General features: G+C 52.7%; 1 protein-coding gene across 18 annotated transcripts in view; it reads left to right on the top strand.

Moving 5' to 3' along the window:
* Positions 1-27,258, top strand: part of RNF144A (ring finger protein 144A) — a 339,972-nt gene that overhangs the window by 65,233 nt on the left and 247,481 nt on the right. For 9 of the 18 annotated variants that reach the window (XM_045055006.1, XM_023252141.2, XR_006596038.1 and 6 more), the window contains 4 exons: positions 8,140-8,273; positions 11,614-11,759; positions 22,399-22,503; positions 22,663-22,723. In XM_045055006.1, coding sequence (XP_044910941.1) covers positions 11,625-11,759; positions 22,399-22,503; positions 22,663-22,723 — 301 coding nt within the window. In that variant the 5' untranslated portion in view covers positions 8,140-8,273; positions 11,614-11,624. Of the gene's footprint in view, positions 1-135; positions 4,802-6,386; positions 6,502-8,139; positions 8,274-9,219; positions 9,269-11,613; positions 11,760-12,986; positions 13,644-22,398; positions 22,504-22,662; positions 22,724-27,258 lie in introns of those variants that run through there. The other 9 variants (XR_006596045.1, XR_006596043.1, XR_006596041.1 and 6 more) reach the window with 7 other exon arrangements.

Here is a 27,258-nt window from a genome sequence, read left to right as displayed (position 1 = left end):
CAGAACCTGGAGCCTGCTTCAGATTCTGCGTCTCCCTCTATCTCTGCCTCTCCCCAATTCGCTCTCTCTCTCTCTCTCTCTCTCTCTCAAAAATAAAAAAAAAAATTTTAAAAAGAAAAAAAAGAAATGCGCTCCATGTAATTGGAAGTCACAGATTTTAATTTTCTCGTTGAAGTAGATCAAATAAGTTAAAACCACAGCCTAATATTGGTAAGAAGGTGATTCCCCTCGATTTCCCTAAAGTTTCTCTGAACAGATCCCTTGTCATTTTATACCTTGTACTTGATCTTTTTTCTTTCTGGATGGGATCTTCCAAGGCAGGGGCATTAGCCAGAGAAAGAGGGTTTGGGTTATCAGTGGGTGCTGTGTGCGTGGTGCCTCTGTTGCTCGTAATCCCGAGTCTAGAACAGTGCTTAGAACGTTGTGGGAACCTGTAGACGGTGGCTAAGTTACTGTGCGAATGGATTAGGGAGTGTAAATCAGGACCAGGAGGGACAGGACCTGGGGAGGTGGAGCTGCTTCGTAAAACAGGACCTGCCATGCATGCTCTAACGGACAGAACGGGGCCCCTGGGCGCGGGCACATCGTGTGCTCTGAATGGGGGCTGTGGTAGCAGGGTTTTCTCAGGGAGGCGTGTTTATCCTCCACCGCTCTCACGTCGGGACCCATTTGTCACCTCCAGGAAGACATTCTGTTGCCATGGCAGCAGCTGGAGCAGGAGGCCTGTCACAGGAGCAGAGCTGCACCTGCTCAGGTGGGTCTGAGGAGCAGGGGGGATCCTGCAGGCCGGCCCTCCCAGCCACGGTGGAGGCGAGGCCGTCGGTCCACGGAGGATGGCGATGCACCATGAGGGTTTGCGTGGTCGGTGAGCAGCAGAGCAGAGACAATGACGTCCCCGGTTTCCTGACTCTTCCCAGAGGCCTGTTTCTACCCCCACCACATGCTCCTCCCTCCATCACGTGCCCCGAACTCACAGGATCGACAAGACCCCACACCCGGGAATTTCCCAGGCTTGGCCTGGCAGCAGGGATCCCACTTGGTGCCTGGCCTGCCAATCTCACGAGCTGGCCAGAGCCGTGCCCCCAAAACCGTCCTGCCGCCGGCCAGGACTGACCTCCCCGCCACCGCGGAAACCAGCCTCCCGCAGCCCGCCTGTGTCCTGTGGTTCGGGGCAGGCAGCCGGGACGGCCCACGGCTGCTCAGCCTTTGTCGTAGATGTCAGTATATCCAGGTGCTCATTTTCCCGTGCCCTTATCTGAAACAAAGTAGGAGATCGTGACTATGTCCCTGGCAGGTCGGCCAGAATACATTAAGAGTAGTTCATTATCAGGTAGCAGGAGGTGGTGTTGGGGCCGGTGTGTGGCCTCTTAGCACATCCCTAAATGGCATAGAGTAAGGAAATCATCTCTAAGAGGACAAACAATCCAAAGACCCCCTTCGGCCTTGGAATGTAATGCTTGTTTTATGTATGACTTCTAAAGTGTCACTTGTCGTAGCCAAAGTGTAATGTTTTTGCGGGCAAATTGAAGTAGAAACAATAGGTCCTTTGTGTCTCCTCTGCACTTCATTCCTGGACGGAGGTCAGAGAGGCAGGCTTGTCTGGGGCCGTCTGTGGGAAGTCAGCTGTGATGTGGAAGCCACCAAGGCATTTGCAGCTTGCGTTTTTTTGCATATTTGATTGCATAAAGTAAGGAGTATTTTATCCGCCTTAGAAACGAGACTGTGAGTTCTCTGCCGTGATTGCCGATCGTTTCCCAAGCCACGTGGCCCACCAGGGAGGCAGTTTCGGGGAGCAGGTCCGCAGAGCCGCTCAGCCTGGGGAGGAAGAGTCTCAAGGTCATACCTCAAGGTCATATGTAGTCCTGGCCGCCACCGGGAATTCCTCTGGGGGCATTTTCAGCAGGATTTTTGTCACATCTGTGTGGGTTTCCTGGGGGCCTTGCTACAGGAAGTTTTCCGCCAGCGGTCTCTGCATCAGTCGTGGCATTTTCTTCTGTCAGGGCAGGTGCACAGACTCTGGGTGACGTGATGGGGGCGGGGCGAGGCCTGCTCCGTGGGCGGAAACGGCTCCCGTTACGTGGGCCTTCTTCAGAGTCCCGTCGACCTTGGGGTACTGTGCGGTTAGGAAGCTGCAAACGATGGGCCTCTTCTTCTCCCTCACCTGTGCAGGTGTGTGTCCTCGTGGGGAACGAAGCCGTCCGCGTGGCTATGGCTGTTTCTCCAGCGGATCTGTTAAGAACTGGTCCTCTGCGTGCCGACAGCTCGGACAGGCCAGGGCCCTCTCTCTGGTCCGTCCCTTCTCCGTTGTTGATCGTATCTGCTCCCCTCAGGCCCCTGCAGACTCTGAAGGCAGGGAAGCCTGTTACGGGGGAAGTTTATTCCGCCCTTATAGAACCTGCATGGCGTGTGGTTGCATGTGAGTGAGCGTATGTGGTCCTGTCCGGTCCTACTCGACGTCCTTCTTGGAGCGTCACTGGGTTCGTCAGCATGTTAGAAACCACACGGAGTTTAATCGTTAAAAATAAACAAGCCTGTCCGACTAGACTGAGGACAGTCTTCCTCAGACTTTTAGTGTCACGCTTGATAAGTCTATTTGGGAAAACAATGGCTTGCAATGTTTTCTTTCCAGTAGAATCTGCATTCCTGTGTCTTATTTGGGTTTAAGTGGAAAGGCAAAGTTGTTTTGTTCATAAGCATTTTATTTTAGCACAGTTTAGATTTAGATGTACAGATTTAGATTAGATTTAGGTTAGCAGATTTGGATTTCGGTTTAGAAAAGCAACCCAGATACAGGAAGTACCAGGAGCTCGCCTGCGCCCACACCCAGCTTCCCTTATTATTGACATCTGGTAGGAGTGTGCTGCACTTGCCATGGCTCGTGAACCGGTACTCACCTTGGTTTTGATGACCTTGACAGTTTAGGGGGGGAAGACCAGTCGGCATTTTGTAGATGCCTCTCGACTGGGGTTTGTCTGATGTTTTCCTCGTGGTGATTAGGCTGGGGTTGTGGGTTGTGGGTTGTGGGGAGAAAACCACAGAGGCACAAGTGCTGTTTCTGTCCTGTCACGTCAAGGGTCCGTGCGATCGTCGTGACTCCCCGTGGCTGATGCTTGCCCTGATCACCTGGCCGAGGCGTGTGCCAGGTTTCTCCGTGTGCAGTTACTCTTTCCCCGCATCCACCCTGTCCCTTTGCGTGATGTCACCCCGTGCGGCCACACGTAGAGTCGGGAGCTGTGCCCCAACTCCTGGGGGCGGGGAGCAGCTATGGAATATGCCTTTTCTCCGCCATTTATTTATCAGTTCCATCATTTACGTATATCATTGTGAGCTTATGGACACTTATTTCATTTACTTACTGATTCCATCATTTATGTATATCGGTGTGAGCTTATGGACACTTATTTTATATTTTTGATTATGGCCCCTATGACTTTGTCCCTCAGACTGTCCCAGCCTCAGCCGTTGGGAGCCCATTGTGTTGCCGTGACACATCCCCAGCAGTGTGGCTGTTTATTTCGAGTACTTCCTTGCTTTGTGGCACTACCGAGTGTTCCAGGATCATCCGGAACGTTTCCTGTGCAAGCCCTTCAAGCCGCCCTTGAGCCCTCGTTCCTTTGTTGCAGCGTGGCCTCAGAAAACGGGCTCTGGGCACTTGGTGTGCTTTGTGGCGAGCCGGGGCACCCTCGCCTGTGTGCGCCAGCCGGCAGAGCAGGGGAATGGCCGTGCGTGTGTTGCCCCTCGAAGACGCGTGTGTCTGTAAGCCGTGCCGAGTGTGGTGGGCTGCACCTGTATTGAGCTAATCGTTGAGTTTGTGCTGATGTCTCCAGCTCTAAGCCAGGACCTCGTGGATCATTCCAGCCACCTCCCCTCGCTTGTCTGGGACCTTCCACTCTGACAGCGAGAAGCCTGACTCCCACCTTCCACAGTCCGCTTGCTTGTTTGTTCTAGTACACGGATGCTTAGTAGTTTCAGAATTGTTAACCCACACTCGAGCGGAGACAGCTTTGTCTGCTAGGGTCCAGGGCTTATGGACAGTTCCGTTTGCCTGCGGTCTTACAGGTTCCACTCATCTCCAGACTTACTCAGGTCAGGGCTTTTCCCCACCCCTGCGGTGAGGTCATTTGATACCCTTGTAGTAGAGTTCGAGTTTCTCTTCCCAGCCTGCATTCCGTGCCAGGATGCCCTTCTCCCTAGAGTATTGTTTTCAAAACGTGCATGCATCCAGGTTCACTCCCTGTGCTGTGAAGTTTTGTTTCATGGGTTTTGATAAATGTATAGCGGCACGCATCTGTCCTTACAGTATTCTACAAAAGTACTTTCCATGCCCTCACACACCCCCTGCGCCTTACCTGCTCAGCCCTCTTCTCCCTCCTCCCTCCCCATCTCCTGGTAACTGCTCATCTGTCTACTGATTCTACAGTCTGCCAATTCCAGAATGTTCTATGATTAGAACCATACAGTATGTAGCCTTAAAACACAAACAAACAAAAAAACCCTTTTGTTTCTTAGAGGTTTAGGTTCATAGCAAAATTGAGGGCCAAGTACAGAGTTCCCGTATCCGCCCCGTCCCCACACAGGCACAGCCTCCTTCACTATTGACATCATGCACCGGAGGGGCACCTGTTACATGGATGAACCTGCAGTGACACATCATAATCACCCAAAGTTCATGGTTTACTGTGTCAGCTCAGGCTGCCGGAACAAAACACCACAGACCGGGTGGCTTAAACAACAGGACTTTATTTCTCATGGTTCTGGAGGTGGGAAGTCTGAGATCAGGTGCCAGCACGCACAGGTTCTGGTGAGAGTCCTCTTTCCGGCTTAAGACGGCTGCCTTCTCACTGGGTCCTCATAGTGGATGAGAGACGGTGGGGGAGGGAGAGGGAGGTACCCACATTGTCCTCTCTTATAAGGCCACGGTCCTACTGGATCAAAGCCCGCTCTTTTTTTTTCTTAACTTTATTTATTTTGAGAGAGAGAGAGAGAGCATGAGCAGGGGAAGGGAAGAGAGAGAGAGAGAGAGAGAGAGAGAGAGAGAGAGTCCCAAGGAGGCTCCACACTGTCAGCACAGAGCCCCACACAGGGCTTGATCTCAGGAATCGTGAGATCACAACCTGAGCCGAAACCAAGAGTCGGACGCTGAACCCACTGAGCCACCCAGAAAGCCCCAGTCTTTATGACCTCATGTAACCTTAATTACCTCCTAAAGGCAAACGGTCACATTAAAGGTTAGGGCTACCCCTTAGGGATTTGGGGAGCAGGAACACAGTTCAGAGCACCCATCTTAGGGCTCCCTCTTGCTGTTTATACATCCTGTGAGTTTTGACAAATGTAGAATGATGCATATTCACCATTGCAATACCGTTCTGAATAGCTTCACTGTCCTAAAAATGTTCTATGGCTTTGCCTGTTCACTCTGTTTATCCCCTTCTCCACTCCCCCGTGGGCAATCACTGATCTCTTTTACAGTCTCCATAATTTTACGTTTTCCAGAATGTCACGTCGTTCAAGGCACACAGTATGTAGCCTTTTCGGATCTGCTTCTTAGGAACATGCACTTACGGTTCCCCCACATCTTTTCGTGGCTTCGTAGCTCCCGTTTTTTTAGCCCCGAATAATAGTTTATTGTCTGGATGTGCCCACTTAAATAAACTGGCATATTTCATTCACCGAGGCCCCATTCTCCCATGATCCAGAAGGAGACACAAAGGAGGTCTAGCAGGGCGGTCACATGCCTGTGCGTCAGCACCTTGCAGACTGCGAGTCAGTGGGTGTGTGTGCTTGACCAGGTCACGCTATCTCTCTGCCTTGGATTCCTTGTTTGTAAAATTAGAATAACCCCAGACTGTTAAAGTCCCAAAGGCACCGTGTGGAGGAATGAAATGATGCATGGAAGTGATGACCGTGATGCCTGATGCACGTTAAGCAACCAAGATGTGTCTATACGTACATACGTGTCTACATGTACATACGTATGCGTATATAGAATATGAGCCTGTGCCTGTGACTAGCACTGTTAAGGAGAGAGAATGACACTTAGCCTTGGATAATATATTAGCAAGTTGGAGAGAGAAGCTAATACATATGGCAAACTTGGAAAGCCACACTCCCCCAGAGAATGTCCTAAAAAGAATAAATGAAGATCAACATACCGAGTCTCGCCAGTGCCTGGCAGACACAGTGCTCGGCTGTGATGTTTGGAGGGACGATGTGTCTGTCGGGCTTAAGCCCACATGGGTTTTGGAGCCCGCGACCTGGGTGGGGGGTGCCAGAGGCAGAATGGCGTAGACCAGTGGCTCTCAACCCTCCCTGTAGAGGAGAATCCCCGGAAAGGCCCGTGGAGACGCACATTGCTCTGTCTGTCCCTCCTCCCCGCCCTCCCCCAGAGTTTCTGATTTTGAAGGTCTGGGTTACCAGCAAGTCCTCCGGCGGTGCCGATGCTGGTGTTGTGGGGAGCGCGTGTTCAGGGCCGATGACCACGTGCAGCAGAGACTCAGACAGGTCAGCAGCTGATGGGTTCAGAGGACCGGGGGGGACCTCACAACACCAGGGGCTGATGGTGGGCATGAAGGGCTGGGAGGGTCCAGGCCCCTGGTGAAGAAGGGGGGATGCAGGGGGAGGCAGGATGCGGGGGGAGACAGCGCTTCGGCCAGCGGGGGCTTGTGCGTGGTCTTCGGGAGAGGGAAGGGTGGGCAGTGACCGGCTGGCAGTCAGTTACCCCTCCTTCCTTTGCTCTCCTGGAGGGGGTGAAGGCGGGGAGCGTAGGGACCCTCACAAGTGCGCAGCCCCCAGCCCAGCGGGGGGACGTCTCTGGACGGCAACCAGAGCTCGTGTTCACATGCGACTGCCTTCCTTTTCGGCCCTTTCTGCTCCCGTGTCCACACCTCCTGCGCCACAGTGCCTGCTCTGCGTGACTCCCGCAACGCTTAGCAAGTAACTTGCCTGATAAACATTCTGAATTACTTACATTGAGCAACGCTTGTCATTGACCAGATGTGCTTAAAATAGTTGGCTTCATAGGACTTGACCTTCACATTAGGAAAACAAAGATTGTTTTTTCTTTTCTTTTATTGTGCATTGTGATTTTCTTAGCAAATTCCTATTTCAAGTTTGCAGCTGTTCAGTGTTTGTAAAATCATATTCAGCCCATCCTGTGTGTCGGGAAGGTCCATGACGGGCTTCAAAAATATCTTTTGTTATGTCCCGTTGTCCCCCGTTTGAATCCTGATTTGGGGCACCTCAGAGAGTATCCAGTCTAGAGGAGAAAGAATACCGACTGACGAGGGACCAGGAAATTGGCATCTGACCCGCTTTAGGAGTAGCGCCCAGGGAGGGAAAGGAGGGGCCGGGCGTGCAGGGCAGTGGGAAGCCACTGTGTCCAGAAGTCAAGTGGAAATCACGGTCTAGGACGAAAGGAAGTGAGAGGTCAAGCCTGCAGTTTGTGCTAAGGATCACATCTTCGGAGAGGCCGTAAACAGGAAACAGAGCCAAGCCTAGAAGCCAGGAAGAGCGGGGAGAGTCTGGGAGCGACCAGGCCAGGAGGCGACCAGTGGTCCAGGGTGAAGGTGGTACACAGTGGGTGGGGCAGGCGAGCGTTCACGTGACCCCTGGTCTGCCCGGGACTCGGGGTGGGGGCTGTGAGGACTCTGTGTTGAAGGGTTAGATGTCAGCCGTCGTGCGAGGACTCTGTGTTGAAGGGTTAGATGTCAGCCGTCGTGTGGCGCGTTCTGGGGTGCCGTCCGATCGGGGGCCACACTGAACAGCGGACAGTAAAGCAGGGGCCTTCGGCTTTCGTGTGTGCTGCTTCTGAAGGTTACCGCCATCCCTGGCACTTCCTGAAAGACTAAGTTGATCATACAGTTTCTGTGCTCGCGCCTTGTCTGTCCCTTTAGTCCATATGGGTTAATGCCCAGGGCTTTCAACCTGACGCAGGACAGTGACTCCCACTTCCCGGACAGGTAAAGTGTCCCAGGAGTCCTAAATCCATTTCTTCTCACCCTTCCCAGCAAGTGGATGCGGGAGGGTACGGTGTGTAATTTTTTGCAGTGAAAACAACTACAGTTTGCTAGTCTGTCCAAAGTCAGTGACCCACGCGGCAGAACCCTTCTCCCTTCCAACGTGGGACCTCTTTACCCTCAGACCGCTGCTACAGAGCCCTCCAGAATCCGAGACTGGGCCTTTGCAACAGAGCTCCCAGCCACCTACCCCCAGCTGTCCGGGAGGGACGCACCAGTCAGCAGCCGCCGCCCACAGCTGCGACGCCTCTGGTACAGGTTTGTGATCCCTTTTAGGGCTCGCGGGCCTCCATAGTCAAAATGGAATCGTCGCTCTGTACAGTGAGCTTTAAGCAATGTTACTTGAAAAAAAAAATCATTGAGGAATAAAACAAGAGAAGATGTGGAGGGATAGAGAGAAAGAAAAAACATCTTGGTTCACGAGCCCAGGATTCAGAAATGCTTGTGGACATTTAAAATAATAATGATGATGAGGTTTTTGAGGGGGGGGGGGTGGGTTCGGAGCTGACGGCCAAGAAAGAATTCTTGAAGATGTGTTTGGTGCCAAAAAGGTGATTTTAGTAAAGCACAGGAACAGGACCCGTGGGCAGGAAGAGTGGCACTGGGGTTGTGAGGCGTGACGGGTTATACACTATGGAGTCGGGGGAGGTACAGTCAGGAAGACATTTCTTAAGGGATTTCCATATGCTAAAGTAGACTTCCGGGATAGCAGAGGCCTAGCTATGGTCAGGCTAAGGTGGTTTTTGCCTCTAGCAAAGCATTAGCATTAAGACACGGGGGAGTTTCTGGACTTTAGGTTATTGGTAAGATTGCCCCTTTTTTGTAGTTGTACTAAGATGTTTGTGAACTGATGTGAACTCTTATCAGTTTAACCGTTTGTTTTCTGTCCTTTCCTTTGCTCTTGGGCACCCAGAAGTGCCTGAAGAATGTCACACATATCCCACGGGGTGTGGGGGGTTATGTGTGCCCCGAGATAGCTCACTGACCCCAAGCCACCTAAGTGTTGGCCCGTTGGCTTGTAGGTCAAATTATGAGACTCCGACCAATCCAAAAGTTCCTTGCGTTTGTGTCAGAGAGTTCTTTTCAAACAACAGAAAATACACTTACTTTAGACTAAGTTGCTCCCAGTGATTAGCTTTCCGGGGAGGGGTCCTGGGTGCCGTCCCTTTCCTGCCCTGACCGCTGATCTCTCCTCTTTGTGCAGATTCCTGCCGGCCTCCAGTAACTGCCCTCCTTTGCTTGGGCTCTTAAAGGTCAGGGTCTCCCCCTGCTTCTCCGTTATTTTTCATCACTTATGTTCCTTTGTTCTTTGTGTCTAATCCGTCTGAGTTCAAGATTCTGCAGTTACCTTCTCCCCCGCCCTGGACACCCAGTGTAGGATCCACAGCGACGACTGGTGAAACTCGAGAAGGGAATATGAGTAGATTGGAGAAAGCCATCGTGACAACTCCTCGCCCCTGGGAGTAGCTGGCTAAATGAGACCTTGCAGGGGAAGAGGAGCGGGGGTCTTTACTGAGCATTTCCTATTTGTGCCAGGTCCTGCACATGACCTCTCTCGACCTCACAGTGACCCCAGGAGGTGGCGCTTCTCCACCCCCTCACCCACGGAAGCACACCGTGGCTGACGACGGTCAGGCAGCCGCACCGTAATTGTTCTGGACGCTCAGTTTGCCCTCAGAGCACAGAGTTTCCTGTTGCTTCTGCTGTGGTCCTGCCACGCTCGGTCCGCCTGGTGAAACCTGTTCCCTCCCGCTTTGATAGCCACTCCCTGTTCCCCATGTGAAACGTAGCCTCCCTTCCACACTCAAGCTTCGTCTTCCTCATGAAGCTCTTCCAGTTTGCTGAGGAGTCTTCTACCCAGACTTACTCTCATCTTTACCAAGTGCCTTGAGCACCGATTTCACACGTAAACCATATACTGCCTTATAGCATCGGTTAGCTTGCTCTTTGGCCAAGCGGGTTCCCGAACCGAATCTGAAGACGCCCCAAGGCGGGGAATTGTGTCTCCTGCATCTTTGAATCTTTCCAAGATGCTAGAATCATTTTGTGTATGTTCCGGTCATTGGTTGGTGTTCTGATTTATTTTTGTTGTTCCTTCGTGGGTTAGGTCTTTGTCATTCTGTATCCATCCCTCTGCTGTAAGTATGAGGCAGGACAAGACGGATCCTCCCTTCGTGGCCTCACAAACTAGCAGGGAATGCAGGTGTCTCTTGCTGTCTACGTCATTTAGTCCCTCAGTTCAAAGGTGAGGTTGGGCAGAGAAGGATGCCAGGTTGTCTAAATCAGTTTGGATCCTGAAAGCTGGATAGTAGGAGCTCTCAGAGTTCAGATGCCTGGGGACTGCACCTGAAATTTTAACTGAATCGTACTCGGTTCTGAGTTTGGGGAGCACGGGCACGCTTACCTACTGCGGGTGCACACTGACTGCCGGGCTTAGATCGGGTGCCAGGGGTTCAGACTGAGAAGACGTAGCCCGAGATACAAGGATCTGTTCATTCACTCAACAGGCAGTTGTTGAGAGGTCGCTGTGGGTCAGGCGATGAGCCAGAGGCTAGAGGCACGCACCTTCCCTGTCTTCCCCAAGCAGCAAGCAGTGTGATAAATACAAAGAGAAAACACATGCTATCAGGAAGCAGACTGTGGGCGGGTTGGGAAGTGACCAGAGAACATCCCCGGAGGATGGGGAAGTTCCTGGGGTGCCTGGGGTTCACACCAGGCACCGTTGGATGCACTTGACCCGTGTAAATGAACAAGTCTGCCAAAGGCCCTTGCCTCCACGAAGCTTACGTTTGAGAAAATCTGCCAGTGCTTAAGGAGGCAGTGGTGTTGGGGCTATTTCTGGGGGGGCCGGGTAACACCTGGGTGTTGTGGTGTGGAAAGGGGGATTCCATTCGGAGGGCACTGAAGACTGAGCGGGAGGGGCCACACCCACCGCTTTCTTTCTTTAATTTATTATTTATTTTTTTAATGTTTATTTTTGAGAGAGAGAGAGAGAGAGGAAGGGAGGGGCAGAGAGGGAGGGAGACACAGAATCCGAAGCAGGCTCTAGGCGCTGAGCTGTCAGCCCACAGCCGGATGCGGGGCTTGAACTCGTGAACCACGAGATCTTGACCTGAGCCGAGGTCGGACACCCAACCCACTGAGCCACCCAGGCGCCCCTCCACCGCCTTCCCTGAGATGTTCCTGCAACAGAAACCCTAGAACAGTCCCGTCTGATCAGACTATTTTAATGGAAGCTTCTTCTCCACGCTTGCTGAGGATTTGCCCTCCTAGATGAGGTGCTCGGTTGGTGGGGGTGGGGGCGTGTCTTACTCAGTGCCCATCAGAAGGATGGAGGGAAGGCGGCAAGGGGGTTTGCCATTTGGAGGGTAGACACGATCGTTACCCTCTGCGCGGGGGGAGGGGTCACCCACAGACCCAAGGGACCCAGGGACCCCTGGTTAAAGCTCCGAGGACCCAAATGAGCTAAATCCCTGGGCCCACCGACCGCCCCTTGGCCACTCCCTGGGGCCCCATGTGGAGCCGAGAGAGGTGACTCCTGCCTCGGTTCTGCTGGAGGCCACGCGGGGTCTGACGCCCTGTGCTTCTCTCGTTTCAGACTGTTCTGCCATGACCACAGCGCGGTACCGGCCCACGTGGGACCTGGCCCTCGATCCGCTGGTGTCGTGCAAGCTGTGTCTCGGGGAGTACCCGGTGGAGCAGATGACCACCATCGCCCAGTGCCAGTGCATATTCTGTACTCTGGTTGGTCCTTCCGGAGAAAACCACTATTGGAAGGAATTTCGGGAGGAGGCCTCTGCTTTCGGTTTTAGCGGCACCCGGCAAATCTCTGACCCCGCCCTTGCCAGCGACCGAGTCTGTCACGCGGTTGCTGAAGGAATCCTCCTTCAAATCAGTCGGGCACCCGGGTAGATGGCCGTCACAGGTGCTCGTGATCCAAAAGTGATCAAACAGAATTTTAGAAGCTAGTGATGATGCAATTTAGAAGACCTGATCACGGCGCGTGCTCGCCTTTCCAGAAGGGAAAAGCTTCACCTTACCTCAATTTTTAGTTTTTTTTTTTAAGTTTATTTATTTATTTTGAGAGAGAGAGAGCGCGAGCAGGAGTGGAGGAGGGGCAGAGCGAGAGGGAGAGGGAGGGTCCATACTGCCAACTCAGAGCCCGATGCGGGGCTCGAACTCACTAACTGCGAGATCAGGACCTGAGCGGAAATCAAGAGTCAGACGCTTAATTGACCGAGCCCCCCAGGCGCCCCTACCGTTCCTCATTTTAAATTGAATTGTACAGTTCTGTGCTTGAGGTTACAAGAGTGCTGACCTAGTGATCGTGCACAGGTTGAATATTCAGCTATGCGCCTCACCTTTCGCTGGTGTGGTGTTAGAGGGGATGTTGACATCACGTTTAAATTTCCACAGATTGTCTCCGGCACTATTTGGGGGCCAGATGATCTGCTGGTAGTGATTATAGGGACCTCGCTTTCCATCAGACCTAACTCAGACCCAGCATCTGACCCTTTGGAAAGGGAAAATGAGGGTGTAGGGGTTTATTTTCAGATCATCTTAATTGAATTCTACTTGATGGTTCTTCCCATTCAAGGGTGGGGGGGGGAGGTGAAAGTCCAGAAAAGAAAAAAAGAACTGTTTTCTTCCAACTATAAGAAACCAAAGAAGTTGCTTCTGAATTTAACCGCGTTATAAATGGACCATCTGGGTGGCCTGCCTGTGTGTGTTTCAGATGTCTAGGTTAGTACCGGGCACTAGCTGGCCGTCCCTGGCCTTCTGCAGGAGACGCGTTCTTCCTTCCTGGCCACGCTTCACAGGCCTTATTTCGCTTGTCTCCTGATGTCCCTGGGGCACCGGCACCTTCAATGTTACCATCTCCGTTTCACAGAGGGGGAGATGAGCTCAGCAAACATTTATGTCTCCGTCTTCTGACTTGGGCTTGAACCAGCCGCTGGCTTTCATTTCTAGGGGAAACGGCAGGATGGGGGAGAAAGCCTGGGTGGATTAGAGAATCCGCTTTGTGCACATCGCCTCCCTCTTGGCGGCAGCGAAGTCTTCCTCTGTCTCCACCAGTGGAGTCCAGTCCCCTCTGCCCTGCGCCTCTGGGCGACTTTGCTGTGTCTCCGTCACCTGCTCCCTCCCTGGCCTTTCACCCGCTTTCGCTGCTGCTGTTTGGGGTTTCTGTTCGTAGAGAATTGTAGTAAAAACAAGCAACTCTAACTCACATCAAATGCTTAATGTAAGCCAGGGGACTTTGAAAGGGGGAAGATAGCTCTGTTCCCTCAAAGACGGGGTACCTGCAGCTCTCGGAGATGGCGCGACAGCGGAGATTTTTTTTTCCACCCCCAGGTATTAAAAATTAAAATGTTGAGAACAGTTCCACTCGTTTCTGCAGCGTGAATAGGGGAAGCAGGTGCATGTTGACCGACCGAGAGTGGGGCAGGTGTCCACGCCCCGTTTCTTCCCGGTGTGGGGCCTCACGTCACCCCAACCCACCGCCACGGCCACAGCCAGAGAGTTGTGATGTCCCGGGGGACAGACGTGGGGACGTGGGAAAGAGCGAAGAGAGAAAATTGTGTGAGACCAGAGGACGCCCTCTTAATAAATAATCACGGAAGAGTTACACTTAAGTTCTGAGGTACATTGATCTCGAGGAGGAAAGGGTTCATGGGGAAACTGACTCTGCAGTCCGGCGTCTCTGCCTTGAAATGCAGGCTCTGTTTCTGACCTCGTAGGCCTCTTCGCCACATCCGTATATGCTGTTCCCCAGGAGTTAATGGTGGAGCCCATCCCGGAGCGAGCCGAGACTCGTGTCTGTGTAGTCGATGCTCTTCCTACAGCGGCCAAACGATGGCAAACCGTGGCACACAGAAAAGTTGGCCTGACTGGAAGAAGGTCAAAAAGCAATTTTGACTGGTCAAAAGCAATTTCCTGTCCTCCTGTCCCACTACTCTGGACCCCACGCTTTCTGCCTCCTGTGTGGCCGTGGCCGGGCGTGGGAGGTGGATAACCCAAGGCTGCCCTCAGAGCGCCCACTTTCCAGGCAGGTAGCACATTGCTCGTCTCCCCCCACGTCTACACTGCCGATTTCTGGTCGGGACCCCCTCCGGGCCCCGCCGGCTATGTCACTGTTACGCTTTAGAAAGCAGTGGAAACCCCAGCAAAACCCTCCCCGTCTGGCCCCATCACACCATGACACCCCCACTTTTGCATGCCTGCCGTGATGGCTCTGTCCACACTCACGTGTCCTTCAATAGCTAGTTCAAGTGACCCCCTCTGTAGTTGAGACTCTTCTTGAGTGGAAATGCCACCGTGCAGTTGGGTCCCTCCCTTTTATCCAGCCTCAAAGCTCCATTCCTGACTCTCTCTGTCCACTTTCTCTATTCCTACGCTCAATGGTTCCAAACTGTCGGAAGCTTCCAGCTCCTGTTATTTTCTGGTTCCTTTTGTCCAACTGTGTTGTCACGATGTCTGCTTACCTATACCCTCCACTAGAGGAGCAGGGGTTTGGTTTTGTGTCATTGTCCACATAGTGGAGCTCACACAAAATGTTTGTTGCTGGAACGGCAGGCAGCTTGAGTTCTAAAATGGCTCAGGTGTTTCTCTGACTGTTCTCTTCTTCGCTGTCACAACTACTCTTGCTCGGATCCCGCCTCTCCTCCTCTGAGACGAGTCTGAGAAATGTTAGTGTCTTCAGAGTTAGAGGAAGCTACCTCTGGCTCGCCCCAGGGTAGGAGTGAATCCTGGGAAGTAGTTTTCAAAGGGTCCTGCAGTTCAGGGTCTCTATTCAAACCAGAGTCTACAGGGGAGACTGAAACCATGTGAGGTGGTTGAACACAGGCCTGCTCTGCCAGTATGATGTTTGGGGGCCACGAGCCCGGTGGATTAGCTCTGTCCCAAGTGCTCTGAGCACCCTGGGCCTCTGAGGGGCACAGACTCCCGGCCTCTTCTCCGTGGGCTGGGGGCTCCGTGGTGTAGAGGGCCTCTTCCTAGTCTGGGGTCTCTAGATGGGAAAAGGCACACTTGCAGGCTGAGGTGCCTTGGGGCCCAGGGCTGAGAATGGACCAGAGGGCTGGGGCTTCCAGCTGCCAAGGTGACAGGCATGTGGCCACGTAGCTCTGCAAGGCCTTTCTGTGTCGACGTGGCTCTCAAGCTTCCTGATCTGCATTGCCTCAAGGCGTCACCCAGACCCCTCGGATTCTCTGTCCACGCCGCTCACAGGCATGCCAGCGTGGTTTTTGTTGTAGGGTCCCCCTGAAGCTCTACCTGGTGGATAGAAAAGGATAGGGAATAACATTTGTTAACTGCTGGTGACTTACCACATGCACCTGTCATAAAACCCTGTGAAGTGGGCAGAATTCTCCCATCTCACGAGGGGCCACTGCAGCCCAGAAAGACGAAAAGGCCTGCTTAGACTGGCCGCTTGCACCCAGACGTGATGCTTGTCCACCAGCGGCCCCTAAGACGACGCTGACTCCTGGCGCCTGCTTTTCTGGGGAACTTCGCACAGGGCTAGAGGGCCGCTCTGGACTCATCCGCGTGCTGCCCTCTAGGTCATACACCCCTGGATCCTGGCACCTTCCGACCCAGAACGGGCACTCGGAGCCTGCTTTCTCTGTCCCCGTCTTGTGTAGTTGACTCTCCATCCCCAAGCCCACCTCTGCGTTCGCCTCCAGGAGACCCTTCCAGGTCTGTGGCAGGTGGGGTCCTGGGCAAGGTACCCGGATGGATCCACCCACCCGTCTTCCCGGCCCCTTCTTATCTGAGGTAAAGAACACACAAACCGTTGGTATCGCCATTTGATGGAATCATCCTCAGTGGTGTGGACAGAGGAGACCGCGTGGCCTGAAGAGGCGGGGTGAGCGGCCTCTCCCTCTACTGGAATGAGCCCTCAGGCATCCCCAGCTCTGAGCAGTTGCACCGCTTGGGTCCTCAGAGTCATACACGTGCACCCCCTTCTCTCACAGGCCTTCACCCCACACACGCATGATCCCAGAGCCGCACTTAGAAGCATGCGGACTCCCTTTGGCAGACGTCCCCCCGGGGCTCATCTGTTCGTGCACGGTTTTGGCTTCTAGACTTTGCTCCGGGGTGAATCTGAATTTGTTGAGTGGGTGGCATGCTGGCCTCTTAGTGTTCCCATCTCTACTGTACGTGTTAACCCCATCCCACCAGACACCCCTGACCTGCCTTCTTTGTGAGGAAGGTGAGGTTTGGTCACTCAGTTTTGCTCCTCTGTGGCTTTGGTTTTTCACACTCAGCAGGTAGAAAGCGTCGTCCACACTTGCTGTTTCCCTTGCAGCTTATTTACAGGTGTGGTGGGAGGAGGGTGTGACCTCTAGGGAGGAGGCTGTGCTCCCCGGATGAGGGTGTGCTCCCTGGGGAGGAGTGTGTTCTCCCCAGAGGAGGGCGTGACCTCTAGGGAGGAGGCTGTGCTCCCTGGAAGCGGCTGTGCTCCCTGGGGAGGACTGTGTGCCCCCTCGAGGAGGCTGTGCTCCCTGAGGAGGAGCGTGTCCTCCCTGCAGGAGGGTGGTGCACTCTCTGGGACCTGTCCACTCCCCACTGGCCAGCTCGGCCTCTGCACCAAGGAAGGGAGTGCAGGAGCCCCCGGTCGGTCACTGTGCGGGAGAAAGTCCTCCTTCCCCTGGGGTATCCGTCCTGCGGAGAGCAGAAGTGCCCAGGCTCCCGAATCCCCAGCAAGCCTGCAGGTTGTCAGAGCAGGATGCGGCCCCCTTCAGGCCATCCTAACCGTCACCTCCCGGCTTCCCTCAGCCCCTCACTGCACCCCACTCCGGGTCCCGCCTCATTGGAGCCCGCCAGGCACTGGGCACGGCCCGGCTCTCGGGACGTCCTCCGGCGCTCCGTCCACAGGGCTGCCTGTGCCTCGTGCGGGACCCCGGGGGATGCCGTGTTTCGATGATCAAGTTTTCCAGTCCCTAGTGGCTTCATGCTGGGCTGTAGGATGTGCCCAGTTCCCGACCCGTGAGCTGTCACCAACACCGCTGCCCGAAGCTGGAGCGCCACGTGGCCCTGATGGGGACCATGGGCCTGAGCCGTTTTACCTGGTCTCCCTGCCCCGCTCAGGTCTCCCCTCCCCCCGCTGAGACTGGGTTCTCGTGATGTAGCCTTTGATGGGGCAAGTCCAGTCCAGCCCCAGGCACTCTGTTTGACACCCCCGGTCATCAAGACAGCCTTCTGGCGTTGTGTGCCTCGCGTGGACCTGACACGGGGACGGACACTTCCTTCTCTGCCGGACTGTGTTGAATGAGCAGCCGCCCCGTCCAGGACGGTCCTCACGTCACCCGCAACTGGCTCGTGTCTCTCTTTGCTTTGATTGTTGTGAAGTGAGGGCCCCCCAAGCCTCCCCCTTGCCCCCACGAAGCTCCAGCGGTCCTTGTCACCAAAGCAGGTGCTCCGTGCCTACTGGCTGAATCGATCTAGACCCCAGACATGTGACAGAGCCGTGCCTGAGGGCCTCCACCTCGGTGCTCTGGAAGGGGAGGGTTCCACGCCAATCTGTCGCTCCGCGTCTTTACCCGGCATCTGTAATCACAAGCCTATGAAGGGCTGTAGGACGCCTGTGTCCCCGCGTGGGGGGCCAGCCGTGCGCTGATACCCGAGGGGGCGGTGGCTGCAGGCGGCTGCAGAGCTGAGGCCCAAGGAAGGCGTGTGGTGCCCGCCCGCCCGGTGACCGCAGCTGCAGCAGGTTGGTCTGGTGGCTGGAGCGGGTTTGGCGGCAGGCTTACCCCGGGGGGCTCGGGGAGGTGAAGCTCCTTGCTCACATCTGCCAAGTTGGTAAGCTGGGATGTGAAGCCAGCTGTGCAGTTCCGGGGTCCTTGCCCTTCAAACAGTGCTCACTGGGGTCCCACCGCCGTTGCGTGGACCTGCCTGCACGTGATGTTCCTAAGTAGTGGATCCCTGAGGAGCATTGGCTCCTCGGGCCCCTCTGAGCACGGTTTCTGGAGTTTTCTCCTGCTCTCCGGATCTTCCACAGCTGCCAGGCCCTCAAGTGAGAAAACACACAACCTTCAGACTCGCTGTAGCCGAGGCAGGGCCCTGTGTCTCTGCGGCCTGCTTCTGCTCGGCGGGAAACGGATTGCCGTTCCTCTTTGGAACTGGGTTTCAGGCTGTTGGAAGACGAAATGGAAAAGGAAATTCCTGGAACATTCTGTGGCTCTCGACACCTCCCCTCCCTCCTTCTGCCCTTTGTGCAGCAGACACCCCCTTTCCTGGGATGTCCTTGTCCCAAAGGAAATTCCTGGAACATTCCGTGGCTCTCGACACCTCCCCTCCCTCCTCCTGCCCTTTGTGCAGAAGACACCCCCCTTCCTGGGATGTCCTTGTCCTTCTGGCCAGCATGTCACTTCTGGGAGCCTTCCTGACCCCGTCCGGGTGGGGCCCCTGTCCTCCCACTGGGACGTCGGGCACAGTGCACGACCATGACCTACAGATGAGCCCCTCCCCCCACAGTGGCTGTCCAGGGCTTGGTGTCTGGGACCGTCCTTGCATCTGAGCATCATGGGCACGTACAGATACATTCCTGGCTGACTCAGACTTTGCCAGTTTAACCAACTGAGCCACCCAGGCGCCCCTAGACTTTGCCAGTTTAAAGAACATACAATTCTCCGTTCTAACAAAAACACTGATGAGGTCACTGAAGATGCATAATAGATGATTACATTTGAAAGGGTTGTTAATTGAGGAAGAAGGCAGAAATTAAAATCCAGAAACAAAGACTCACCTGTCTGGACTCTGGCACGCGTGAGTGCCCGCTCCCTTACTTACAGAGTATGCCTTCGGGGCCATTCTGAGCTTCCCCTAGCCTTTGTTTTCTCATCTGGGAAATGGAAGGCTGTGGATAGTGGGCTAACAGCTAACGTGAAGACCTTTGATCACTGGGAGCTATAATTAATATGATAGCAGGAAGTCCATTGATATCTGCTTTTGTACTGCGTAGTTTACTGAGCTTCTCTGCCCATTTTTGTGTGTGCCTTTTAAGACATCTTTTAGCTATTAAATTGAAAACCATGACTTGTGAGTCATGACCCACTGCGTATCTGGAAGAAGACCGGGCTTGTTTTCAGTGGATGGTTGGTCAGACACTTAGATCATCTCTCTTTATGTAGTAAACAAATTGATGCTCCCAGAGCGTACTCGTTATAATCATTTTGCAAACAGCACAGATGCATCTGAGGGGCCGGGGATGTTCGCTCCCAGCCAGACGTGACACACTCATCGTTGCTCCATGCGAAGTCTGTTGTGTTTTTTTTTTAAATGTTTTTATTTATTTTTGAGAGAGAGAGAATCAGAGACAGAGCATGCGTGGGGGCGGGGCAGAGAGAGAAGGAGACACAGAATCGGAAGCAGGCTCCAGGCTCCGAGCCATCAGCACAGAGCCCGACGCGGGGCCCGTGAGAGCATGACCTGAGCCGAAGTCGGTCCCTTGGCCAACGGCGCCACCCCGGCGCCCCAAGACAAACTGATTATAAACCGTAAACGAATCCTCTTGTGGCTACGGTTTTGGTTTGTTTTTATGCCTGTGACTGTAGGAAACACGCACAGGTAGACAAAGCGCAGGAAACGGCAGTCGCTGTTTGCTTGGCTCGGGCCGCATACCAGGAATTGTGTCGGGCGCTTTGACGTTCTTTCTTTCAGTCCCCAGAGCCCAGCAAGCGGGGCATCCCTATTTTATGGCTGAGGGAGCTGCGGCCCGAACCCGCCAAGGAGCCCGGCCGTGGCCTCTGCCTACAAGGATTCCATGAGTCTGTCTGGCTCCAAAAGCCTGCGGTCTTTCTCCCTCCGCGTGCGGTACGAGCCGTAAACAGGGCATTCCACGTTCGTCCTGGCTGTAAACACACCATTGCTGCGAGGGTCGCGGCCACCAAGCCGCAACATTGCCGTTTCCCCGAGCAGCTGCTGCGACAGGGCCCGGGCCCACCGGAGGCTCCGTGTGACTGCTCCCTCTTCCTCTGCTGTTCCCCCGCTTGTGATGTTGGTTCCGATGAGTGGACCCCCGGGACCATCCTGTGCCTCGTTGCGGGGCTCATCCACGCCTGGTTCTCCGGGAGTTCTCTTCCCAGCCATCGTGCCGGTAAACTGTCTGTGGTCTGTGAGTGACAGACGTTCGGGGTGACTGCACTCACCGGGGGCCCAGGCAGGACAGAGGAGGGCAGGCTGAACTTGGGGCCGGGGTCTGGGCACCAGCGTGGCAGGTGACAGGTGAAGCCATGCGTTCTGTTTAGCGCTCTGGAGGGAGGCTCCAGGGATTGGCTCCTTCCGAGGATGACCTTGATTGGTATTTTTAAGAGAAATTGCTACCTGGGGTCTGTCGTGGACGACGTATCCTGATGTGCTACGACGGTGGAAATTACCCGTTTACATCAAATTATTCTTTACATAATCAGGCATATGCTGCTTTCCACACGGTCTTCTGGATTCTCTTGCGTGAAGTTCTTACAGCTCCACCAGGAGGTGGGTTAACGCACCCCAAAGTGCAGGTCGGGAAAACGAGGCTGGTAGGAGGAGAGGAAGACTTAGCCCGGGCATAGGGACAGGGACAGTTGAGGCACACCCATTAGCAATGACCACGCATCCTTCTAGGGAAATGCGGAACACGTCTGGGGGGAAGTGGAGGCTTGGGAAACATAGCTTATGGGCTTTTCTCGATGAATCACCATTACTTTTAATAGTGTTATTATAACAGTGGTGTTGGCCTCATGAACCCCAAATATTGAACTGGGCTGTGATCGCAAGTTGATTTGAGGATATGCTGTTGTCATTTTTACACTGGTTTCTCTTCACTTAATGGCCCCAGGTTTAGTACTCTGAGTTCTTCTCTGAGCTCTTCAAAGTCTGTCTCTGTTTACTTTTGGTAGTGAGCTTACTGGGGAAAGCTATATCTTTTCTTTTCTTTCTTTCTTTCTTTTTCTTTCTTTCTTTCTTTCTTTCTTTCTCTCTTTCTTTCTCTCTCTTTTTTCTCTCTCTTTCTTCCTTCCTTTTTCTTTCTTTCTTCCTTTCTCTTTCTTTCTCTCTTTCTTTTTCTTTCTTTCTTTCTCTCTCTTTTTCTTTTTCTCTATTTCTTTCTCTTTCTCTCTTCCTTCCTTCCTTCCTTTCTTTTTCTTTCCTCTTTCTTTCTTTCTTTCTTTCTTTCTTTCTTTCTTTCTCTTAATGTTTATTTATTTACTTTGAGAGAGAGAGAGAGAGAAGGAGAGGGAGAGAGGGAATCCCTAGCATGCTCTGAATTGTCAGCACAGAGCCTGACTCAGGGCTTGATCCCACAATCCGGGAGATCATGACCTGAGCTGAAATCAAGAGTCAGATGCTGAACCGACTGAGCCACCCAGGCGCCCCCATGTTTTTTCTTTTAATTGGGCTTTATAATGTGCTTTGCAGGGGAGTGTGGGCTTCCCAGGCTGGTAGACTGAAGCAGGAGTAAATCGGCACAGGGTACACCCTCATCATCCTCGCTAGAACCCTGCTGTGCCTCCTGCTTTTTCTGTTTGACTGACCTGAGACTTTGCAACAGTCCACCCCGTAGGTGAGGTTGTAGTAAGTTATCACTGAGTAAGCGGGGTGTCAGTAAGGATCGGCAGAGGGTCCTAAGGGAGAGTGTGGGGGCATTTCCGAGTCGAGATAGGCTGGGCTTGAATCTGGGCTCTGCCCTGGCTATCTGGGTAAGCTGGCAAGTTCCTTTGGTGACTCAGTGTTCACACCTGAAATATGGGACAGTCATGCCTGTCCTGTATGAGTGTTCTAAGGAGTAGGGGCGCCTGGGTGGCTCAGTCGGGTAAGTGTCCGACTTCAGCTCGGGTCATGCTCTCGTGGTGTGTGCGTTCGAGACCCGCATCGGCCTCTGTACTGACAGCTCAGATTCTGACCTGCCTCAGATTCTGTGTCTCCTCCTCTCTCTCTCCCTCCCCTGCGCACACACACACATACACACACACACACACTCTCTCTCTCTCTCTCTCTCAAAAATAAATAAACATTAAAAAAAAAAAGAATGTTCTAAGGAGTACATGAAACAATGGAGTATAACAATTGAGTCCGGTGCCCGATGTCTAATATGTATTTGAGAAATATTCCTTCCCGGCCTTCCTCCTCCTGTTAGACTCACTGGCTTGGTGTTTGCTGAGGTCGTGTGCAGGGGTCCCACCCGCAGCCTCAGTTCTGTGACCAGCATGGCACAGGGGGCGCCCCATCAGTACTTGAGTGAATGAAACCTCTCATTCGGTGTTTGCTATGGGCTACCCAGGGAACATACGAAACCGTAAGGGAACAACGTGCTCGATTCATCACCTCTTCCGCACCTCCTGAGTTTTCTCCCTTAAGGAAGTAAAGATGTTTACAGATACTTCTCTGATTTTTTTTTTCTTTTCAGTGCCTGAAACAGTATGTCGAGCTCTTGATCAAAGAAGGATTGGAAACTGCGATCAGTTGCCCCGATGCCGCCTGCCCTAAGCAAGGCCACCTGCAGGAAGACGAGGCACGAGCCCCCGAACAAATCCGGTCTTTAACGCGTGCAACTGTGCCCTGCTCGGTTGGCTTTGCGGGTGCCGTGGGTTCGGTTTAGGCTGACCTGGTATCATAGTCTAGCCGTCGGCTTGTTACACTTCTTGTTTGTATTTTTTTTTTTTCTTTCTAGATCGAGTGCATGGTGGCGGCTGAAATTATGCAAAGATATAAAAAGCTACAATTTGAAAGAGGTAGGTGGCCTAGCATATTAGCCGGTGATGATTCCTCTGATAGAAGAAAGGTAACTCGGCGGGGAGAGCACTTCTGGCGGATAGGATTACGCATCATTTGGCTACCACAGTGAAAGAGTCCATGTAAATTGGATTTCTGAAGTTTGTCACTCTCAAAAAAAGTTTTTTTAATGTTTATCTTTGACAGAGAGCGTGTGCAAGCTGGGGGAGGGGCAGGGAGACAGGGCGAGAGAGAATCCCAAGCAGGCTCCTTGCTCAGCACAGAACCCGACGTGAGGCTTGATCTCACAAACCGTGAGACCATGACCTGAGCCAAAGTCAAAGTTAGATGGACGCTTGACCGGTTGAACCACTCAGGCACCCTGTGAAATTTGTCACCTTGAATTCTCTGCAGAGCTCACAGTTGGAAGGACTGTTGTTGGGTCATAAGGTCATTTGGTCATAAGAAGGATTCATGAAACATAACTCGTTTACAGGGATTTGGCCTTAGGGGGTGTTCTAAAGAGATTTGACCCTCACGGGGTGTTGTTATTCTTCAGCCGGGTTAGGACTAATAGTTTGAGGACCAAATTCTGGGACCTGTGCAGAATTTAAAAGATCCAAAGGCACACAAGGAAGTTCTGAGACCAAGCATAGGTGAGTTATGATGACTGCCATCCAGACAGGAAAGCACCCTGGTCCTCCACATTCACTGTGCACCTGGTGCTGAGTCCCTGGTCTCAGTAAGTGTCCGGACAGCCCTGCTGGTTGTCGTCCTGTGTGAACAGGACACCCCAGAGACTAACTAGCTCGCCTGATTTCCAGCTCTAGTGGGTGGGGCGCGGTGTGGACCAGATCCCCCTCAGGCCCCCAGAGGGCCCTGCACAGCCCTCGTGGTGGGAGCCGGACCTGCCGTAGACCTCGGGGTTCTCCAGGAGCACGGTGTGGCATGTGCAGAGCAGCGACGGCGTCATTTTCGAGGTGGCCGTCGCAAAGCGTTCACACGGGTTGGACATCCAGGACTGGTCTTTAGCTTTGCTCTCTGAAGTGTGCCAGGGTCATCAGATGATGTTCTAAAGAGCCCATCAATTCCATTTGCCTTCATTTGCATATATGTCCTGGACCTTGGGCTCCTCTGAAAAGGAGCAGAATAACAGACGTGGGCAGGTGACGCTCCTTGCGCAAAACTTCGCTGTGCGGATAACGCATCCGAACTCTGACCTCAGCTCAGGTTGGAATGGTCCGAGCATGCCCTCCCCTCTTCCCGGTCTGGTACCCAGAGCCTGGTCTGCATCGGGCGCTCACGACTGAGACACAACCCTGGGAAACACCATCAAGATGGGACTGGAAGGCAGAATGGACCAGAGCAGAGTGTCAAGAGATTCCCAGCTTAGCTGAATGTGGAAAGTTTTTTCTTTTCTTTTTTTCCCCCATGTTTATTTTTGGGAGAGAGAGAGAGTGCACAAGAGTAAGAGAGCGAGCCTGAGCCAGGCAGGAGCAGAGAGGGAGGGGACAGAAGATCCGAAGCAGGCTCTGGGCTGACAGCAGACAGCCCAATGCGGGGCTCGAACTCGCAAACCATGAGAGCATGACCTGAGCTGAAGTCGGACACTCAACAAACTGAGTCACCCAGGCGCCTCTTCTCTTTCTCCTTCTCCTCCTTCTCCTTCTCCTTCTCCTTCTCCTTCTCCTTCTCCTTGTCCTTCCCCTCCTCCTCCTCCTCCTCCTCCCTCCTCCTCCCTCCTCCTTGTCCTTCTCCTCCTTCTCCTTGTCCTTCTCCTCCTCCTCCTCCTCCTTCTCCTCCTCCTTCTCCTTCTCCTTCTCCTTCTCCTTCTCCTTCTCCTTCTCCTTCTCCTTCTCCTTCTCCTTCTCCTTCTCCTTCTCCTCCTCCTTCTCCTTCTCCCCTTCCCCCCCACTTCTTTTTTCCTTAAGAAATGCTAAGATAGTTGCATTTCTTTTAGAGGCTTACTTCTGGAAAACAAAAAAAGGCAGTGTGTGGCCAACTTAAAAAAAATAAAATCAAACAGGATTTTGATGGCACTGAAATTGTTTTCAAGAGCCTGTTTATTTAAATGCCATATATCATTTAGTTTGGGGTGGTTTACAGCTTAAATGTGATGCCATGTGATACAAGAGTCAGTATGTGGAGCTATAAAATTGATGAATTCGGATTTCTGAGACTTTCAGGCTCTCCTGAAAATATTTTCTGGAGAGAATCCTGACAGAAACTGGCAGTTATTTGGGTTACAAGAGAATTAACTTTCCTGGCCTGGAATTTAATTTAAAAATGCAGCTGGATAAATTTTCCTACCTAATAATTTTGACTTTGTTCTTTCAAATACTTTGTAATTTCCAGTGCTTTGGTTTAGTCAAAGACTTTTTCTTATAAAAACTTTGCATAAAAAGGAAGCCAGCTTGACTTAGCTTAATGGAATCTCTCAAACTCATGACTTTAGAACATTTTGCTAGCATTATGTGAAAAGTCACAAAAACACCAAGTGAACTCAGACTCAGTATGACCAAAGACCCTTCTGAATGAAGCATTAAGATGTCAGAGCTAAAGGAGGGACGGATGCCTGGGGGTTCAGTCAGTTAAGCGTCTGATTTCAACTCAGGTCTTCATCCCATGTTGGTGAGTTTGAGCCCCGTGCCAGGCTCTCTGGTGACATCGTGGAGGCTGCTTGGGATTCTCTCTCCCCCTCTCCCCCCCTCTCTCTCTGTCTCTTGCTGCCCTTCTCAGCCTGTCTTACTCACTCTCTCTCTCTCCAAACAAATAAATAAACTTAAAAAACAAGATGTCAGAGCTAAAAGTAAAGCTGTTACTTCTAGTTAGTGCACTGAACAAGTTTTGAGGTAGGATCATAGAGCAAGTTTCAGCCTGTTCTGTCCTTTTGAAATGCAGCCAGGGAGGGTACCCTGGAAGAAAACCCAGTTCCCAGATCTTCTGACAACAGTTAGTTACTGAACAGTTCTGTGGTGGCTTTAAGTTGCAGACATTGTCTCCATTGGGTCTTAGAATGACTCATCTGATATAACAGCCTTGATCGCTCTGCTCTCTCTTGTTTAATTGAAGTGTGGTTGACACAGCATGTTTTATTAATTTCAAGTCTAGCAACCCTGATTTTAATCTGATCTCCCCCACTCCTCCAGTTGGGTTTCTGACAAGCCGGAGGCTGTGGGGCTTGTTTTCCTTCCTTCCTTCCTTCCTTCCTCCCTCCCTCCCTCCCTCCCTCCCTCCCCCTTCCTCCCTCCCTCCCTCCCCCTCCCTCCTTCCCTCCCTCTCTTTCTTTCTTTCTTTCTTTCTTTCTTTCTTTCTTTCTTTCTTTTTTTTCTTTCTTTCTTAAAGTTTATTCATTTATTTTGAGAGAGAGAGCACGAGTGGAGTAGGGGCAGAGAGAGAGGGAGAGAGAGAATCCCAAGCAGGCTCCACACTGTTAGCACAGAGCCCAACGCAGGGCTCGAACTCCCAAACCGTGAGGTCACGACCTGAGCTGAAACCGAGTCAGACGCTTAACTGACTGAGCCACGCGGGCGCCTCTGTTTTTCTCCCCCGAGTGCTCCCTTGCCCATCTGGAAGCCTCCAGAGGCTGGTGGAGGCAGGCTCTCTGGGAGACTCCCTCACTCGCATGCCCCACGACGCTGTACCTGTGCTCCTGTTTGAGCTCCGCCAGGCCGGGCTGCTGGTGCTTGTTTGCGTGTTCCTCTGTCCCAAAGCCCCTGCCACCCAGAGACAGGGCCTGCAGCCTCCCGGGTTCGCCTGACAGCCGCGTGCAGGTCAGATGCATGCTGGAGGGGCGTCTTGTCCAGCATTGTGTCGGTGCTTTAAACAAGAATAGAGCCCGGAGAGATGAACCGACTTGCTGGGCTCACCCATCGGTCATCAGGCCTGACCAGAGCCAGGGATCCCCACGGGATGGAACTCACTGCCTCCGTGTCGTAGCCAGTTGGCCAGCCTGGCCAGCGGTGCCGTGAAAGCCCGTGTCAGTGAGGGACGGGACGCCAGGCCCGCCCCCTCTTGTAGTGTGCTTCTCAGAGAAAACCATGTTTAAAAAAGAATAGCGCCTTTTTAAAAAGTCTTGGGCTTTTTATAGACAGAGCAATTAGGGACCTGCTTCATTAATCTATTTTTTAAAATATTTTTAACGTTTGTTTATTTTTGAGAGACAAGAGTGCGAACGGGGGAGGGGCAGAGAGAGAGAGAGAGAGACACAGAATCCGAAGCAGGCTCCGGGCTCTGAGCTGCCCTCACAGAGCCTGACGCGGGGCTCGAGCTCACAAACTGTGAGATCATGACCTGAGCCAAAGTCAGTCACTCAACCGACTGAGCCACCCAAGCGCCCCTAATCTGTTATTCATGTATCTTTGGGAGATGGGATTTGAGATTGGTTTCTTCTGGTATGCCAAAAAATATGCTGCTTGCCTTGTTTGACAATACATGCTATACATAGAAATGTCTATATAAAATATTGGATATAACACATACAAGATACAACATGCGTAACGTACTTTATATATACGTGTATGTGATCGACAGGTCTAGATGTGTATACCTACAC

Source organism: Felis catus, chromosome A3, assembly GCF_018350175.1.
Source record: "Felis catus isolate Fca126 chromosome A3, F.catus_Fca126_mat1.0, whole genome shotgun sequence".
NCBI classification, from domain to species: Eukaryota; Metazoa; Chordata; class Mammalia; order Carnivora; family Felidae; genus Felis; species Felis catus.
This window is presented reverse-complemented; position numbering and strand designations above follow the sequence as displayed.